Here is an 18,592-nt window from a genome sequence, read left to right on the forward strand (position 1 = left end):
TTCTAATATGTAAATTGGACTTTGACTTTAATTGTTAGGTAGGAATACAAGTGATTTTCAGGTAATAGAAACATTCACATCTGCCTTAAAAATATATTTCTTGCTTGGTGCCGGTGGCTCATAACTTTATTCCTATCTACGCAGGAGGCTAAGATAAGTCCAAGAGACCCTTATTTCCATTAAGCACCAAAAAAGTTGGAAGTATAACTGTGACTCAAGTGGTAGAGCCCTATTAGCCTTAAGCAAAGAAAGCTCAGGGACAGTGCCCAGGTCCTGAGTTCAAGCCCCAGGATTGGTAGAACAGCAACAACTTTATATATTTCAGCCATCCCAACAAGCCAGGTTCATGAAGAAAGAAAAGTTAGAAGTGTGACAAGGCAGAAGATGACATATTGAATAAAGAGGGTAGAAGCATTGCCCACTCCATGGGAAAGAGCTGATGTTGATGTGGATATTGAAAAGGGAGAATAGTATAACTAAAGGATTTGATGGAGAAAATGACTGAGAGAAGAAGGAATGAAAAGAGGAGTCACCTGCACATACACATATCTTTCTCCTCTCTGAATCTTTCTTGTCATGAGAATTAGAAATGACCCTTGGATCATAACCAGGATAAGCAAACCCATTTGATTTGCATTCTCCTCACAGAGAAATCCCTCTCTGTCTCTGTCTGTTTTACCCTTGTAGTGAAATATGGGCTGAGCCAGTTTTATGGCCACACTAAGAGCCACATTTTCACCAAATATGTGACATCTTTATTTTAAATCACCTTTATTATGATACTATTTAAATATTAGGAGAGTTCCGAGAATAACACGACACACACCAACCCTTTGGATATAATAAATAGAGTAGTTGTTCTTAGTTCTAGTAAAAAAAACTTTTCTTCCTTTTACTCCCAAGATAGCCTATGCCCGGTGATTGTGAGGATATTCGCATCCAGTGCTTGCACTTTCTTATATACAAATAAATTCCTTTGTGTATGTGCCTCTGTGTGTGTGTGTGTGTGTGTGTGTGTGTGTGTGTGTGTGTGTGTGTGTGTGTGTGTCCTGGTTCTTGAACTCAAAGCCTGGATGCTGTCCCTGAGCTTCTTTGATCAAGGTTAGTGCTCTACCACCTGAAAGATAGCATCACTCACAGATTTTTTGTGGGGGTTATTGGAGATGAGAGTTTCATATCCTTTCCTGCCCAGGATGGCTTCAGACCATGATCTTCAGCTGTCAGTAGCTCTCAGAGTAGCTAGGATTACAGTTACAAGCATTGGTTTTTCATCATTGGTTTTTGAAAAGACTGATTTTAATGTGCTTTAAAACTTTTATGTTCATCTGCTGTTCCTATGTGTTTTCATAGCTCCAGCTCTGAAATCTTTCTCTTCTGTGTCACATGAGCTAAACATAGTCTCTAGGCCATCTAGATTTATGGAATACTTTAACACCTGGAGTATTATGATTCTGTATGAAGGAGACTGACACATGAAGGTTTTAAACATACTGATTTAGATTCAGCAATGGGAGAGCACAACATAATGGGATATGATAGATTTATATCCTCTCATGTTTATTGTGCTAATTTACATGTGTTGGAGAAATATTGAGAACTCTGATTGAATTAATAATGGAATGAATTATTTTTGAGTAGTAATAATTAATCATGAAAAATTATTGAATTACCTAACCATATTTCAGATCACTGTATTAAATTTATGATAGACTGTGAAAATGACTTAGACTGAAAAATTACTTAGAATGACTTGGAATGAAAGCACGCCAAGTGAGTGTTTCTTGATGGTGAGCAGTCCTCCTGTAGGTGGGGACAACACATGAACCTTCATGTCTCCATGTTGTTCCATCCTCCCAACAAGGTTCCTGAATATTTGCACACAGTGGAAGACTTGCAAAACTAGAATATATAAGTGGATGGATTAGAACACATAGAATCATATTCACTGAAAGAGGGCCTGGGAAATGTAGTCTTTTTCAGTATCCAAGAAAAAGAGAGGAGCCGGGGTCTGGGCAAGCAACTAGCTTCTGCCACAAGTAGTGTGCCTGAGTGTACAACATGGGTCGAGAAGGGGGCAACTGGGGTGTAGCAGTTATGGAAACTTTGCCACTACATGGCCTGAAATAGAGCACTGAGACAGTGAAAGGAGAGACCAAGAGTTATGTGATGATGATAATAATAATAATATAATTGTTGTTGTTGTTGGTCATGGGGCTTGAATACTGGGCCTGTGTGCTGTCTTTCAGCTCAAGGCTAAGGCTCACCACTTGAGCCACAGCACCACTTCTGGCTTTTTCTGTTTGTGTGGTGCTGAAAAATCGAATCCAGGGCTTCATGCATGCTAGGCAAGCACTCTGCCACCGAGCCCGCTTCCCAGACCAATTATTATTATCTTAATGCAAGGAGAAGCCAGTTGCCGGTGCCTCATTCTTGCAATCCTAGCTACTCAGGGGGCTGAGATCTGAGGATCATGATTTGAAGTCAGCCCAGGCAGAAAAGTCTGTGTCATTCTTATTTCCAATAAACCAATAGATAGAGCAGTGTGGCTCAAGAGGTAGAGCAGTAGCATTGAGCATAGAGTCTTGGGGACAGTGCCCAGTCCCTGAGTTCAAGATTCAGGACCAGCAAAAACAAAAAACAAATACACAACCAAAAAAAAATCAAGAAGAGAAGATGTACAGACAGGGGACAAATATGGTGATTTGTGCTGTGTGCATTCCCTATGTGGGGACTGCAAGAAATAAACCAGGATTTAACTCAAGGAACAATGAGTGAGAATGAATTGGTTCATGAAATGAACATTGCTCCATAATAATCACAAACAGTAATTAAAAATATACAATATATACCTTTCGTGTCCTCTAAAATCTTGCAATCATGATTGAACAGGCTGCGTTGCCAGGATGACTAAACACACAGGGAAAAACATTCTAGTTAAATAGAGCCAGTGGTTTTCTCACAGTAGTTGTAGCCAAGTGCAATTCAATTACTCATCTAAAGAATGAGAGCAGGAAGAGAAAAGTCTAAAGATTTTCCAGTGGCTAAAGCCTACAAAATCTAAACCTACTAAAACTTACTAAATCAACTTGGTAAATGGGACAGCTGTGGGCCTATTTTGGTAGGACTTAAATGCAGTCATCTGGGTGACTGGGAATCTTCCAGTGCCAGTGGAGATGCCTATTCTATCCTGGGTTCTAGAAATCCTGTGTCAGGCCATTGGGACTATTCCTAATTCCTAAATTAATCTTCCTACTGAAGGAGCTTCAGCACTAGAATAGATTGTGAAGACTCCAAATGCTGTCTCTTCATGTATGTGACCAGTAGTGTGGGACACTGGCTGCTCCAGGAGGTTGTAAGGTCTGAAAGAGGAGCAATAATGTACATCACAATGAATGAATGCAAAAAGCATTTGCATACTTATCAATTTTCTACATATCAAGAATATGATATTAAGAAGATGAGCAAAAGGATCAAATCTGAGACATTTACCTGGTAGTATCCACGGGGAGGATAAATACGAGCACATTCAATCCACAGATTGCTCATGTTAGAAATGAATGTCCACGTGTGAATGATGGTTAATCCCATTAACCAAGGAGGTTCCCCCAATCAGTGGGTTCCACTGAGATTTCATGAACTCAGTTATTCAGATAGCCGATCACTTGAGCCAACAGTGGTGGATATGAAAGGTCAGAAATTGCACTACTAATTCTGGATTCCTTTTCCCTGTCATGCTGAAGGAGTCATGAGAGAAGAAAACCAGTCGGCTACCACAGATTTCATCCTCCTGGGAGTGACTGGACAGCAGGAACAAGAAGACATCTTCTTCATCCTCTTCCTGCTCATTTACCCCATCACACTGGTTGGAAACATGCTCATCATCCTGGCCATTCTCTCTGATGTTCGCCTCCACAACCCCATGTACTTCTTCCTTGCCAACCTCTCTCTGGTTGACATCTTCTTCTCATCTGTCACCATCCCCAAGATGCTGGCCAACTATTTTCTGGAGAGTAAAACCATTTCCTATGCTGGATGCTTCATACAGATGGACTTCATGTTAGCTTTTGGTAACACTGACAGCTATGTCTTGGCTGCAATGGCAATTGATCGAGCTGTGGCCATCAGCCGCCCTCTTCATTATACCACAATTATGAGCCCAAGATTGTGTGTTGTGATGGTTGTTGGGTCTTGGGTGGTTGGAAATGCCAATTCACTTCCCCATGCCCTGCTTACAGCTAGTCTTTCTTTTTGTGGCAACAAGGAAGTGGCCAACTTCTACTGTGACATTATCCCTTTGCTCAAGCTGTCCTGCTCAGACATCCACTTCAATGTGAAGATAATGTACCTTGGGGTTGGCATTTTCTCTGTGCCACTGTTTTGCATCATTATCTCCTATGTTCGGGTCTTTGCCACTGTCTTACGGGTTCCATCCACTAAGGGCATACTCAAAGCCTTCTCCACCTGTGGCTCTCACCTCACTGTGGTTTCTTTGTATTATGGGACAATCATGGGCATGTACTCCCGACCTCTGACCAGTTACAGCCTGAAGGATGCAGTGATTACTGTGATGTACACAGCAGTGACTCCAATGTTAAATCCTTTTATCTACAGTCTGAGAAACCGGGACATGAAGGCAGCTCTGGGGAAACTCTTTGGCAGAACTTCTTCATCTCAGTTGTGAGATCACATACTGGGTGCTGGGGTCAATTTTGGGAAGGCCTTGAAGATCTAAGTCCAATGCTACCTTCCGTAGGATCTTAGCCCCAAATGATTGACTTATTTTTTTATTTTCATTTTATTATTCTTAACTAGTTGTACAAAGGTGTTGCCATTTAACTAAGCACTAATAAATACAATATATTTTCATCAATGTCACTCCTTTCAACATTTTCATTCATTCTTATCTCTATTTTCATTCTTCTTACTTTTGTACAATATATACTGAATTTTTAAATGCAGTCTCCCTCTCTCTTCCTCTTCATTCATCTACCCATTTCCCTTAGTTTCCAGCTCACCCCACCATGCCTAATTTAACATAATACTTTCCAGTTTTTACCATTTCTTTATAAATGGTACAATATCATTCTAATGGCTGAGTAAAATTCAATTTTAAGTGGCAAAGATTACAGGTATGTACCACCAGTTCATTCTATTTGTAGAATTTGCAAAATTTGGAAGCTTGCTCTCAGAATGTTGAAGTAAATAAAGTGTACACTCCAATCCTCTTAAAGTCAAATCCCAGTTTATAACATATACTAAACAAGATAAAGTCTCAGGCACAGGCAGGAAGAAATACCACGAAGTAAATAACTATACCATTATCCTAGCAACTCCCTAGGCATGGTGCTCAGTGGGTGCTGAGCAACAGGGAAGAGGAGATTGCATCCCAATCAAGTGGCTGGAATAGGTCAGCCCAGAGCCTGAACTCGGGGAACACATGCCAGGTAACTCAGGCTCCTCTTGAGACCCACTGTGTCCGCATATAGCATAGCAGGATTAAGTTCCACGAGTTTCAACAATTAGTGTGTCTTTGACCTGAATGAAAATCCTGGGAGACTCAGGGTTCCACAGACTTTATAACCCATTAACTAATTCCCCATCTTGTTTATACTAAGACATGACAGCTTCCCGGAGTTGGATGCTACACTCTTTGTCTTTAGGCTTCCTCCAGGAGAACTCTTTCTGCCCTTCTTGTTTTGGGTCAGAATCTGGTGACTTTCCTGCCTTCTCCACCTTAGTCACAGAGCACCAGGATGTGGCCTCCCAGCCGGTCTGTCCCCCAGAACGAATGTTAGACAGAGCTAGACCCAGCTGTGACTATTCCACATGTGGGAGAGGAGTGAAGATCGCAGCAGCAGGAAAGCTGAAAAACTGAGCTGACTCCCCAGGTAGGGCTGTCCATGTTGGAAACAGTTTTCATGACAGCAACAGCAATCAGTAAGAACATCCGCCAACTCCTTCTCTTGACCATCACTAGGCCCTAGGAGGTGAGTAGAATGATTGTGTCTTTGAACAGATGTGGTTTATCTGGAGAAATGAACTGACTGCAGTCACACAGAGAGATGGTAGTAAAAGCAGGATACAGATGTCTGCCTGACTCCAGCACCAGAGTCCTGAAGGTGCAGTGGACAGAAGGCAGTTTTCAATTCTATTCCAGTGGTCTTGAGGTCTGTTCTTGTGCCAGTACCAAGCTGTATCACTTTTATTATGATGCTGTTTAAATATTAGAAGACCGCAGGGAATAACACAACACAAACCAACCCTCTGGATTTAATAAATACAGTAGCATTTCTTCTTAGTTCTAATTTAAAAAAATATTGCTGGTACACTTGAAATTCTTATTTTTCTCCCTCTGACTTATAAGATAGCCAATGTTCAGTGATCAGAACGATATTCCCATCCAGTGCTTACACTTCCTTGTACACTAATAAATTCCTCTGTGTGTGTATGTATGTATGTATGTATGTATGTATGTATGTATGTATGTATGTATGTATGTATGTATGTATGCGTCCTGGTTCTTGAATTGAAAGCCTGGACACTGTCCCTGAGCTTCTTTGGTCAAGGTTAGTGCTCTACCACCTGAGGCAAAGCTTCACTCAGAGATTTTTGAGTAGCTAGAGTTACAGTAATGAACTATCAGTGTTCATGGTTTTCAAAAGATTATGTTTTCATGTCTTTTAAAACTTTTATGTTCATCTGTTGTTACTATGTGTTTTCATAGCAATGAGACTTAACATTATTTCTGACTTCAGAGCTGCAGCTCTCAAATCTTTCTCTTCTGTGTCATATGAGCTAAATATAGCCTTTGGGCCATCTAGGTTTATAGAACTCTCTCATACCTGGAGATTATGATTCTGTATGAAGGAGAAGATACATGAAGGGTTCAACCATACTGATTTAGATTCAGCGATAGGACAGTACATCATAATGGGATATGATAAAGTTAATTTAATTTATATCCTCTCATGCTCATTGTGTTAATTCACATGTGTTACAGAAACATTGGGAATTGCTTCCAGTGACTGAATTAATTATAGAATGAATTATTTTTGAGTAGTAATAATTAATCTTGGAACACTTACTGAATTATCTAACCACATTTCAGATCACTGTAGTAAGCTGATAATACTGTAAAAACGACTTAGACTGAAAAATTACTTTTCTGTTATATTGCAGTCCAAATGAGTCAGGCAAGAATTTCTCCTGTAGGCGGGGACAACACAGGGAAGTAGGTTCATCTTGTCATGTCTAGGCTCTTGAATATTTGCATGCAGTGGAGGAATCGCAGAACCAGTCTACATAAGTGGATGGACTACAACACAATCACATAATCACATTCACAAGAGGGCTTGGGAAATATAGTGTACTTGAGTGTCCAGGAAAGAGAAGAACATTGGTCTTGGCAAGCCAGCTACCAGTTTCTGCCACATGTAGCGTGCCTTAGAGTACAACATGGGTTAAGAAGGGGCAACTGGGGTTTAGAGGTTATGGAAGAATGCCACTATATAGCCTGAGATAGAGGATTGAGACAATGAAATGAGAAAGCATGAGTTATGGAATAATTACTAAGAAAAAAGGGAGAAGATCAGATGTACAGGCAGGGGAAAAAATAGGGTGATTGTGCTTATGTGCCTTCCTCATGTAGGTCTGCAGGAGATAAACCAGAATTTAATTCAAGGAACAATGAGTGAGAACAAATTGGTTCACAAAATGAGCAATGCTCCATAATAATCATAGGAAGAAATTAACAATAAACAATATATAAACTTCTTCTCCTCTAAAATCTTGCAGTTTTGACTGGATGTGAGCAGTCTAGGTTGCCAGATATGACTAGACACACGGGGAAATGAGACTTGTCGTTTATCTCATGGTAGTTGTAGTCAAGTGCAATTCAATAACTCATCTAAAGAATAGAAGAGAAGGGAAGACTGATGGGGAAACCATTGTGATTGTGTCTCTCTAAGGATTTTCCAAAGGAGAAAGCCTAGTAAAGGCAGTGATGAAAATCTACTTGGCAAAAGGGACAGTTGTGAAGAAAATTCCTGGGCCTATTTTGGTAGGACTTAAATGCAGTCATCTGGGTGACTGAGCTCTTCCAGTGCCAGTGTAGATGACTGTTCTATCCTGGGTTCTGGAAATCCTGTGTCAGGCCACTGGGAATATTTCTAATTCCCAAATTAATCTTCCTACTGAAGGAGCCTCAGCCCTAGAATAGATTGTGAAGGACTGCAAAATGCTGTCTCTTTATTTTCATGTACGTGATCAGTAGTGTGGGACACTGGCTGCTCCAGGAGGTTGTAAGGTCTGAGAGAGGGATGTGAAAGGCAAAGAATATGATCTTAAGAATATGAATGAAATGATCAAATCTGAGAGTTGGTAATATCCATAGAGATGATAAACACAAGTACATCCAATTTACAGGTTTCTCATTTTTGAAATGAATATCTAGGTGTTAATGACAGTTAATCCCATTAACCAGGGAAATTCCCCCAAGTAGTGGGTTCCATTGGGATTTCATGAACTCAGTTTTTCAGATAGCCGATCACTTAAGCCAACAGCAGTGGATATGAAAGGTCAGGAACTACACTACTAAATCTGGGTTCCTTTCCTCTTGCCTGCTGAAGGAGCCATGAGAGAAGAAAACCAGTCTGCTACCACAGATTTCATCCTTCTGGGAGTGACTGGACAGCAGGAACAAGAAGACACCTTCTTCATCCTCTTCCTGCTCATTTACCCCATCACACTGGTTGGAAACATGCTCATCATCCTGGCCATTCTCTCTGATGTTCGCCTCCACAACCCCATGTACTTCTTCCTTGCCAACCTCTCTCTGGTTGACATCTTCTTCTCATCTGTCACCATCCCCAAGATGCTGGCCAACTATCTCTTGGAGAGTAAAGCTATTTCCCTTGCGGCTGCTTCATGCAGATGAATTTTATGTTAGCTTTTGGTAACACTGACAGCTATGTCTTGGCTGCAATGGCAATTGATCGAGCTGTGGCCATCAGCCATCCTCTTCATTATTCAATGATTATGAGACTCTGTTCTTGTGTCCTGATGGTTGTTGGGTCTTGGGCAGTTGCAATCATCATTTCCTCACACTCTACTCACAGCTGGCTTACTGTAACATTGCTCCTTTGCTCAAGTTGTCTTGCTCTGACATCCACTGATGTACCCTGGTGCTGGTGTTTTTTCTGTGCCACTCTTTTGCATCATTATCTCCTATGTTTGGGTCTTTGCCACTGTCTTATGGGTTCCATCTACTAAGGGCATACTCAAAGCCTTCTCCACCTGTGGCTCTCACCTCACTGTGGTTTCTTTGTATTATGGGATGGTCATGGGCATGTACTCCCACCCTTTGACCAGTTACAGCCTGAAGGATGCAGTGGTTACTATGATGTATGCAGCTGTGACCCCAATGTTAAATCCTTTCATTTACAGTCTGAGAAACTGGGACATGAAGATGGCTCTGGGGAAATTCTTCAGCAGAAGTTCTTCATCCCTACTGTGAGATCACACACAGGGCTGGAAGTGCTTACAGAGTAAGAACTTCTATCAGATCCAAGTCCAATGCTGCCTCCTATCAGATGCTGCCTTTATCTTTCCAGTCTGAAATTTGTTTTGTTCAGAAATTTTATAATAGTCAGATCACCAATTTGTTGAAATCATCCCTTCCAACTCAGTTTTGCTCTTCTGTGATAGTGACAGCATTGAATTCATGTTTATGCTTCTGTCCAGCAGAATAAATATGGAAAAGTCAGGGTCATGTCTTCCTCACCCCCATATTAAAAATGATTATATTTGTCCTGCCAATGTCTTTAAGTGTGGCTGCAGTAGCTCATGCTTTCAGGTCAATACAATTTTCATATAAAGTTTTATTTGACTCTTCAATAATCTTCAGTGGGCAGGAGCTGTCTTTATACATGGTTGTACATTCACAATCTTAGACCTGTAAAATGAATCTTAAACAACATTAATGGAGAATAAATAAATGAAAGAAAATATTAGTCTCTGAGATGTAATCTGATAATGATTAGGGATAACAGTATAATTTACCCATGCTTTAAAGAAATGGAACTGGGAAGATATTTTTGTGCTTATTTTAGTTGATTAATCTCTCCCTTCCTCCCTCCCTTCCCCTCTCCCCCTCTCTCTCCTTCTGTCTCTCAGCATTACAAGTGTTTAAACTCATGTCCTTGGGCGGGTGGATAGATTGTTCTTGCACTTGAGCCACACCACCAGCCCTTTGTGATATTTAAACAAATATTTGAATAGTATCTTGTACTTATGCCTGACTATGGCCTGGACCATGATCCGATTTATTCTTCCTCCATATATGGGATGACATGCATATGTCTCATGCCAGGACTCTTTATTATTGGTTGGAACGAAGTCCTGAGAAGGTTTTGTGGCCTCAAACTAAAATGCTACCACTCCTCAGCAACTAAGAGTCCAAGTGTGAGCTATGCCATGGTGTATTTATTTTTCAGACGTCTCAGGCTTTTATCTGGGATGACCACAGACAGTAATCTTCCTGCTTATGTCTCTTATGTAGCTAGAATTCCATGTGTGTGCTACCACGCCTGTCTTATCTGTTCAGTGCCCTCTTTTTGTATGGATGGGGTTTCAGTTTCAATCCTCCTGATCTACATCTCCCAGTTGGCTGTGATTACCAACAAGAGCCACCCTTGCCTGGTGAAAATATTTCGTTTCACATCTAAAGATGCGAAAACTTCCCAAATTCTTACTAAAATGATACTAATCAAGGTTTGTTACGTCGTAAGATAATAAAGATTTTATTTAATTAAGGTGATTATTTAATTATATTATGAAATAAAGCAACAGTGATCAAACAGTTGGGACCACGAAGGAAATAAAAGGCAGCACTGGAAATACCATGGTCCTGTTTCTCCAGTGTGATTGTATAAGTGGGAGGCTTTGATTAGGTGACTCCTGACTTTGTAGGCAATATTCCCAGAATAGGTAGTGACTGCAGCAGGTCATTAAATTCCCACCGAGAAGCCTGACTGTCTATAGCTGCATTCTACCTAGAAGATTATTTTTAAAAATTTCAAAGTATTTGTAATATTGCCAATTGCTCAACAACCTTATATTTCCAATGAAGTTAATAATTAAAGAGATTGAGTATATATTATGACAGTGTATACATTGTTCTAATTTTTTCTTAGCTACCAGGAAAAAAATTCACATATTAAATCTTCTGAAGACAATTCACATTATTGGGAATTTGTCCATGGATGTTGGAGGGGCTCACATTTAAAAAATATAGTTTCATCATTATTAAAGTGTTGTACAGAGGGATGACCATTTTGTAAGTCAGGTAATGAGTACATTTCTTTCTTTTTGATGATTCAAATGTAATGTTTATTACATGCTTATTACTGTGCCCATTATTAAAATAACCAAAGAAAAATCAATTAAAAAATGCCCAACTGTCAGTCCTGGCAGTACTGACATTTCAGCTTGACTGGTTCATGGTAGAGCATAAATATGTGAAGCAATTCTTTACAGACCCAGCTTGGTTCTCCTTCAGTGTATATTCTCTTGGAGTTGTACCTGATTTTTTCTTACCAGTTATCATCTGAATCCGCTGGGGAATGGGGTGATTTTGCTTTTGTTTCATGGCCATAAACCGCTTGATTCTGAAAGTCTTGTGAGAAGACACGATGAGAAGCCCAGGAAGGCACAGTAACCACGATGGTGAACAAAAGCTGAAGAGAGTACATTTCTTCTTTTGGACAATGTCACCCCCCCTTCCTTCATTTGCCCCAGTTTCCCCCTCCCATGCCTGCCCACAAGTTATATAGTTCATTTTCCACACAGTGTTTACTGAATAGTATGATTGCATTTGTTCACCCTTCCACCTTCTCTCCCTTTCTGTATATGCCCCTCCTTTGCCCTCTTAAGAAGTGGGCTTGGGGCTGGGAAGGTGGCTCAGTGGTAGAGTGCTTATCTTGCATGCACGAGGCCCTGGGTTCGATTCCTCAGCACCACAGAAGCAGAAAAAGCCGGAAGTGACACTGTGGCTCAAGTGGTAGAGCACTAGCCTTGAGCTGAAGAGCTGAGGGACAGTGCCCAGGCCCAGAGCTCAGGCCCCACGATGGACCCCCCCACCAAAAAAAAGAAGTGGGCTTACATTCTACTATAAGTCGTCACCCAGAGCAGGAACCACCATAATGATCTTCATTTAACTAAAGAGAGTTTGATTATAAACTGAGTGAGGGACTGATCAAATGATGGGGAAAATCAAGACATTTTATTTAGGTGGTTGTTCAAGGTCCATGAAAAGTCTACATAATTTTATTTGTTGTCTGTCTCTCCTATCAGAGAGAGAAAAAAGGTCTGAGAGTACTTTAAATAAATAATGGCCAATTTTCATTTTTGAACTTAAAAATTTTAATGTATATATTTTTATTGTAAAGATACTGTACAGAGGGGCTACAGTTACATGAGCAAGGTAATGAGTCCATTTCCTATTGAGCATTGGCACATCCTCCTTTATATTTCCCCTACCATCCCTTTCCTCCCCACCTCCCCACCTCCACCCTCCCCTCTCCTCACCCTCCCCCCCACAAAGCTGTAAAGTTCATTTTCAACCTACTGTCTTGAACATCCTATTGTTACAATGGGTCAACCTGTATCCTTATTTCAGCATTTTGTTATTTCTCTTCCCTCTCCGAATTAGAAAAATGTATATACAAGATTCAGGGCACCAGAATCAAATACAGTGACAAGAGTTGTACCATGGGGGAAGAACATACAAAAGAAACAAAAAAAATCACATTGTACATTATAAGTATATTAAGAAGAACAGCAACAAGGATAAAACCTCTTATGTCCCTATCTTGGGGTTCATTTCGCTTAGCATCACTTTATATGGTCATATGTATATAGCATTTGACCTCTTCTGCTTGTCCTAGACATATACTAGTTATTACAAATAAGGAAAACCATGGGACCTATGTTTCTTTGAGTCTGGCTTTCTTCACTTAATATAATTTTTCCAAGTCTTTCCATTTCCTAACAAATGGGGCAGTGTCATTCTTTCTGATGGAGGCATAGAATTCCATTTGTGTGTGTATACATACATACATATATATATATATATATATATATATATATATATATATATATGAATGGATCAAGAAAATGTGATATATTTTCTTGATCCATTCATCTATGGAGGGGCACCTGGGTTGGTTCCATATCTTAGTTATGGTGAATAATGCTGCGATAAACATAGTTGTGGTGGTAGCTTTAGTGATCATTTGGGTAAATGCTTAAAAGTGGGATTGCTGGGTCATAGGACAGCTCTATGTGGAGTCTTTTGAGGAACCGCCATACTGCTTTCCAAAGTAGTTGAACAAGTTTACATTACCACCAACAATGCAGTAGGGTTCCCTTTTGGCCACATCCCCTCTAGCATCTGTTGTTATTAAATTACTTGATTATAGCCATGCTAAGTGGGGTGAGGTAGAATCTCTGTTGTTTTGATTTGTATTTCTTTTATGGCCAGAGAAGTTGAGCATTCCTTCATATGTCTATTGGCCATTCTTATTTCCTCTTCAGAGAAGTTGCTCTTTAAGTCTTTAGCCCACTTATTTTAACGGGTGGCTGTTTCTTTGAGGATTTGTTTTTGGGGGATTTAATTTTTTGAGTTCTAAGTATATGAGATTGTTGTCCATTGTATGGCTAGTGAAGATCTTCTCCCAATCCGTGGGCTTTCTATTGATCTCGCTAGCAATGTCCTTTGCCATGCAGAAGCTCTGCAGTTTCTCGCAGTCCCATTTGTCCAATCTTTCTTTGATTTGTTGTGTTTCTGGGTCTTTATTAAGAAAATTTCAACCTGTGCCAAGGAGACCTAGGGTTTCTCCTATTCCTTTTTGTAATGTTTTCAGGGTGTCTGCTTTTACCTCAAGGTCTTTGATCCACTTGGAGTTGATTCTGGTGCAGGATGATATATGGAGATATAGCTTGTGTTTTCTACAGGTGTTTAGTAGCCAATTTTGCCAGCACCATTTACTGAAGAGGCTGTCTTTCTTCCACTCTATTTTTTTTTAGCTCCCTTATCAAAGATTAGGTGGCTATAGGTCTGTGGGTTCATTTCTTCAGTTCTATTCCATTGATCCTCATGTCTGTACTTGTGCCAGTATCAAGCTGTTTTGATTACTATGGCTTTGTAGTAGAGTTTGAAGTTTGGTATTGATATTCCTCCAGGACTGTTCTTTCTGCTAAGGATTGTTTTTGCTATTTGGGGTCTTTTATTGTTTCATATGAACTTTTGGATTACTTCCTCTATTTCCTTGGGATAGTGATAGGTATTGCATTGAATTTGTAGATAGCCTTTGGCAGTATTGCCATTTTCATGAGGTTAATCCTCCCAATCCAGGAGTATGGACGGTTTTTCTACTTCCTTAGTTTTGCCTTAATTTCCTTTTTCGGGTTTTTAAAGTTTTCATCATAGAGGTCCTTCACTTCTCTAGTTAACTCCTAGATATTTCATTTTTTGTGGAGCTATTACAAAGGGAGTTGCTTTCCTGATTTCAGCACTGCGCTTCTCATTATTGGCATACAGGAAAGCCATTGATTTTTAAGGGTTAATTTTGTATCTTGCTACTTTGCCAAAGTTCTGAAGCAGCTCGAGTAACTTGGGAGTAGAGTCGGTTCTTTAAATATAAGATCATGTCATCTGCAAAGAAGGAGATTTTTACTTAATCTTTCCCTATTTGCATCCCCTTTATGTTTGCATCTTGTCTTCTTGCTGTAGCTAGGCATTCTAATATTAAATTGAAGAGAAGTGGAGAGAGTGGACATCCTTGTCTCATTCCTGAATTTAGATGAAATGGCTTTAGCTTTTCACATTAAGTGTAATGCTGGCTTTAGGTTTGTCATACACACCCTTTATTATATTGAGGAATGTTCCATGAATTCCTAGTTTTTCCAGAGCTTTCATCATTAAGGGGTGTTGGATCTTGTCAAATGCTTTTCCTGCAACTATTGAAATAATCATGTGGTTCTTATTCTTGCTCTTGTTGATGTGATGAATTATATTAATTGATTTGCATGTATTAAACCAGCTTTGCATGCCTGAAATGAATCCTGTTTGATCATTGTGTATGATTTTTTTGATGAGTTGTTGAAGTTGATTGGCCAAAATTTTGTTGAGAAGTTTTGCATCGATGTTGATCAAAGAAATGTGTCTATAGTTCTCTTTGGTGAGTCCGTGCCTGGTTTTGGGATGAGGGTTATGATGGCTTCATAGAAGGAGTTTGGTAGTAAACTTTCACTTTCAATTTAATTGAAGAGTTGGAGGAGTATTGGTGTGAGCTCTGTTTTGAAGGCCTTGTAGAATTCAGCTGTAAATCCATCCAGTCCTGGGCTTTTCTTGGGCAGGAGGTCTCTTATTGCTGTTTCTATTTCGATGCTTGATATGGGTCTGTTAAGTTGGTTTAACTCATCTTGATTTAATTTGGGCATGTTAATATTTGATAGCAATTTGTCCATTTATTCAAGATTCTCCAGATTATGAGCATAAAGGTTTGAGAAGTATTCACTTATAATTTTCTGAATCTTGGTTGTTTCTGTGGTGATGTTACCATTTTCATCTCTGAGTTTTTTTGTTTTGTTTTGTTTTGGGTCTGGTCATGGGGCCTGAACTCTGGGCCTGGGCGCTGTCCCTCAGCTCTTTAGCTCAAGGCTAGCACGCTACCACTTGAGCCATAGCACCACTTCCCACTTTTTTCTTTTTGCTTATGTGGTGCTGAGGAATCGAACCCAGGACCTCAGGCATGCAAGGCAAACGCTCTACCACTGAGCCACCTTCTCAGCCCCTCTGAGTTTGTTTATATAGTTGTGTTCTCTTCTTTTTCTAATAAGATTTGCTAAAGGTCTGTCAATTTTGTTAATTTTTTTGAAGAACCAACTCTTCGTTTTGTTGATTCTTTCTATGGTTTTTTTTGGACTCTAATTAATTTAATTCTGATTTGATTTTAATTATTTCTTTCCTTCTACTGGCTTGGGGTTTTTTTGTTGCTCATTTCGAGGACCTTCAGGTGCCTTGTTAAATTGTGGGTTTCAGATCTCTCTAATTTGTTGATGTAGGAACTCAGAGCTATAAATTTTCCTCTGAGTACTGCCTTTGTTGTGTCCCAGAGGAGCTGGTAACATGTATGTTTATTTTTGTTAAATATCATGAACATTTGAATTTCCTTTCTTATCTTTTCTGTGATCCACTGGTGGTTCAACAGTGTGTTGTTCAGCCTCCATGTGTTACAGATTTTCTTTGGTGGCTTTTGGTGTTGAAATCTAATTTTACTCCCTTGTGCTCTGAGAGAATGCAGGACATAATTTCAATGTTTCTAAATTTGGATAAATTTTCCTTGTGACCTAAAATGTGGTCTATTTTGGGGAATGTTCCATGTGCTGCTGAGAAGAATGTGTATTCTGATGCTGCTGGGTGAAATATTTGGTAGATATCTGTTAAGTCTAGTTGATCTATGCAGTTGTTTAGATCTGTGGTTTCTCTGTTGAGTTTTTGCCGAGTTGATCTATCCAGCGGGGTTAGTGGTGTGTTAAAGTCCCCAACAATTAATGTCTTTGGATCTATGAGTGATTTTAGGGAAAGTAGTGTTTCTTGGATAAATTTGGGTGCTCCATTATTTGGTGAATAGATATTTAGAATTGTAATATCCACCTGAAGGAGAGATCCTTTAATTAGTATGCAACGACCTTCTTCATCTCATCTCACTAATTTTAATTTGAAGTCTATTTTATCTGATATTAAGATTGCAGCTCCCACCTGTTTATGGGGGCTGTTTGCTTGGTAGATTTTATTCCAGCCTTTCACTTTTTTTTTTTTTGTGGGCAAGATGTGCTTCTTGCAGGCAGCAGATAGAAGGATCTTGCTTTTTTAAAAAAAATTTTTTATTGTGAAAATACCGTACAGAGGGGTTACAATTACATGGGCAAGGTAATGAGTACATTTCTTATCAAGCATTGTTGCCTCCTCCTTTGTTTCCCCTTCCCATCCCTTCCTATCCCTTCCCCACCCCGGCCCCTCCCGGCCAAAGTTGTAAAGTTTGTTTTTCAATATAACGTCTTATACATCTCATTGTTGCAATGGGTCCACCTGTATCCCTATTTAAATGGTTTGTTTTTGTCCTTCCCCTCCACAAATTATACCAACAGCAAATACAATGAAAGCAGGGGTTATACCATGAGGGAGAGACATACAAAGCAACAAAGAAATCATCTTATAAATATGTTAGAAACAATCACAAGAAAGAAAAAAAACATTTGAATCCTTATCTTGGGGTTCATTTCACCTAACATCAACTTTTCTGACCGTTTCTGCTTGACTCAGACATATACTAGTTATTGCAAATAAGGGAAACCATGGGATCTATGTTTCTTTGGGCCTGGCTTACTTCACTTATTATAATTTTTCCAAGTCTTTTCATTCTTTTCAACGTCATTCTTTCTGATGGAGGCATAGAATTCCATTGTGTATATATACCACATTTTCTTGATCCATTCATCTACTGAGGGGCATCTGGGTTGGTTACATATCTTAGCTATGGTAAATAATGCTGCAATAAACATAGTTGTGCTGGTAGCTTTAGTATGGTCTTGTTTGTGATCATTTGGGTTAATGCTGGAGGAATATCAATACTAAATTTCAAACTCTACTACAAAGCCATAGTAATCAAAACAGCTTGGTACTGGCACAAGAACAGACCTTAGGACCAATGGAATAGAATTTAAAACCCAGAAATGAACCTAAAGACATATAGCCATCTAATCTTTGAAAAGGAAGCTAAAAAATAGAATGGAAGAAAGACAGCCTCTTCAGTAAATGGTGCTGGCAAAACTGGTTAATCACTTGTAGAAAACTAAAGCTAGATCCTTATATGTCACCCTGCACCAGAATCAACTCCAAATGGATCAAAGACCTCGAAGTCAAAGCAGACACTCTGAAAACATTACAGGAAGGAATAGGAGAAACCCTAGGTCTCCTTGGCACAGGTTGAAAATTTCTTAATAGAGACCCAGAAATACAACAAATCAAAGAAAGGTTGGACAAATGGGACTGCGAGAAACTGCAGAGCTTCTGCATGGCCAAGGACATAGCTAGCAAGATCAATAGAAAGCCCACGGATTGGGAGAAGATCTTCATTAGCCATACAATGGACAAGGGTCTCATATCTAAAATATACCTGGAACTCAAAAAATTAAATCCCCCAACAACAAATCCTCAAAGAAACAACTGCCCAATAAATAAGTGGGCTAAAGACTTAAAGAGCAACTTCTCTGAAGAGGAAAGAAGGATGGCCTATAGACACATGAAGAAATGCTCAACCTCTCTAGCCATAAAAGAAATGCAAATCAAAACAACATTGATATTCCACCTCACACCAGTTAGAATGGCTATAATCAAGAACTTTTGTAGGGATGGTTTGGTGGAGATATATTGCTTCAATTTTTCTTTGCTATGGAAGGTTTTTATTTGACCTTGTATTATAAAGGAGAGTTTTGCAGGGTATAGTATTCTTGGTAGATAGTTGTTTGT

At 39.5% G+C, this 18,592-nt stretch overlaps 1 protein-coding gene and 1 pseudogene across 1 annotated transcript; both read left to right on the plus strand.

The window, feature by feature from the left end:
* Positions 1 to 3,745: 3,745 nt before the first annotated feature.
* On the plus strand, positions 3,746 to 4,681 carry LOC138830518 (olfactory receptor 1A1-like). Its single transcript, XM_070026898.1, has one exon. The coding sequence runs from the start codon at positions 3,746 to 3,748 to the stop codon at positions 4,679 to 4,681; it is 936 nt and encodes a 311-aa protein (XP_069882999.1).
* A 3,951-nt stretch (positions 4,682 to 8,632) lies between these two features.
* On the plus strand, positions 8,633 to 9,514 carry LOC138830390 (olfactory receptor 1A1-like; annotated as a pseudogene).
* Positions 9,515 to 18,592: the final 9,078 nt, after the last annotated feature.

The sequence above is a fragment of the Dipodomys merriami genome, unplaced genomic scaffold (genome assembly GCF_024711535.1).
Source record: "Dipodomys merriami isolate MVZ:Mamm:240054 unplaced genomic scaffold, mDipMer1.0.p SCAF_19, whole genome shotgun sequence".
Classification (NCBI taxonomy): domain Eukaryota; kingdom Metazoa; phylum Chordata; class Mammalia; order Rodentia; family Heteromyidae; genus Dipodomys; species Dipodomys merriami.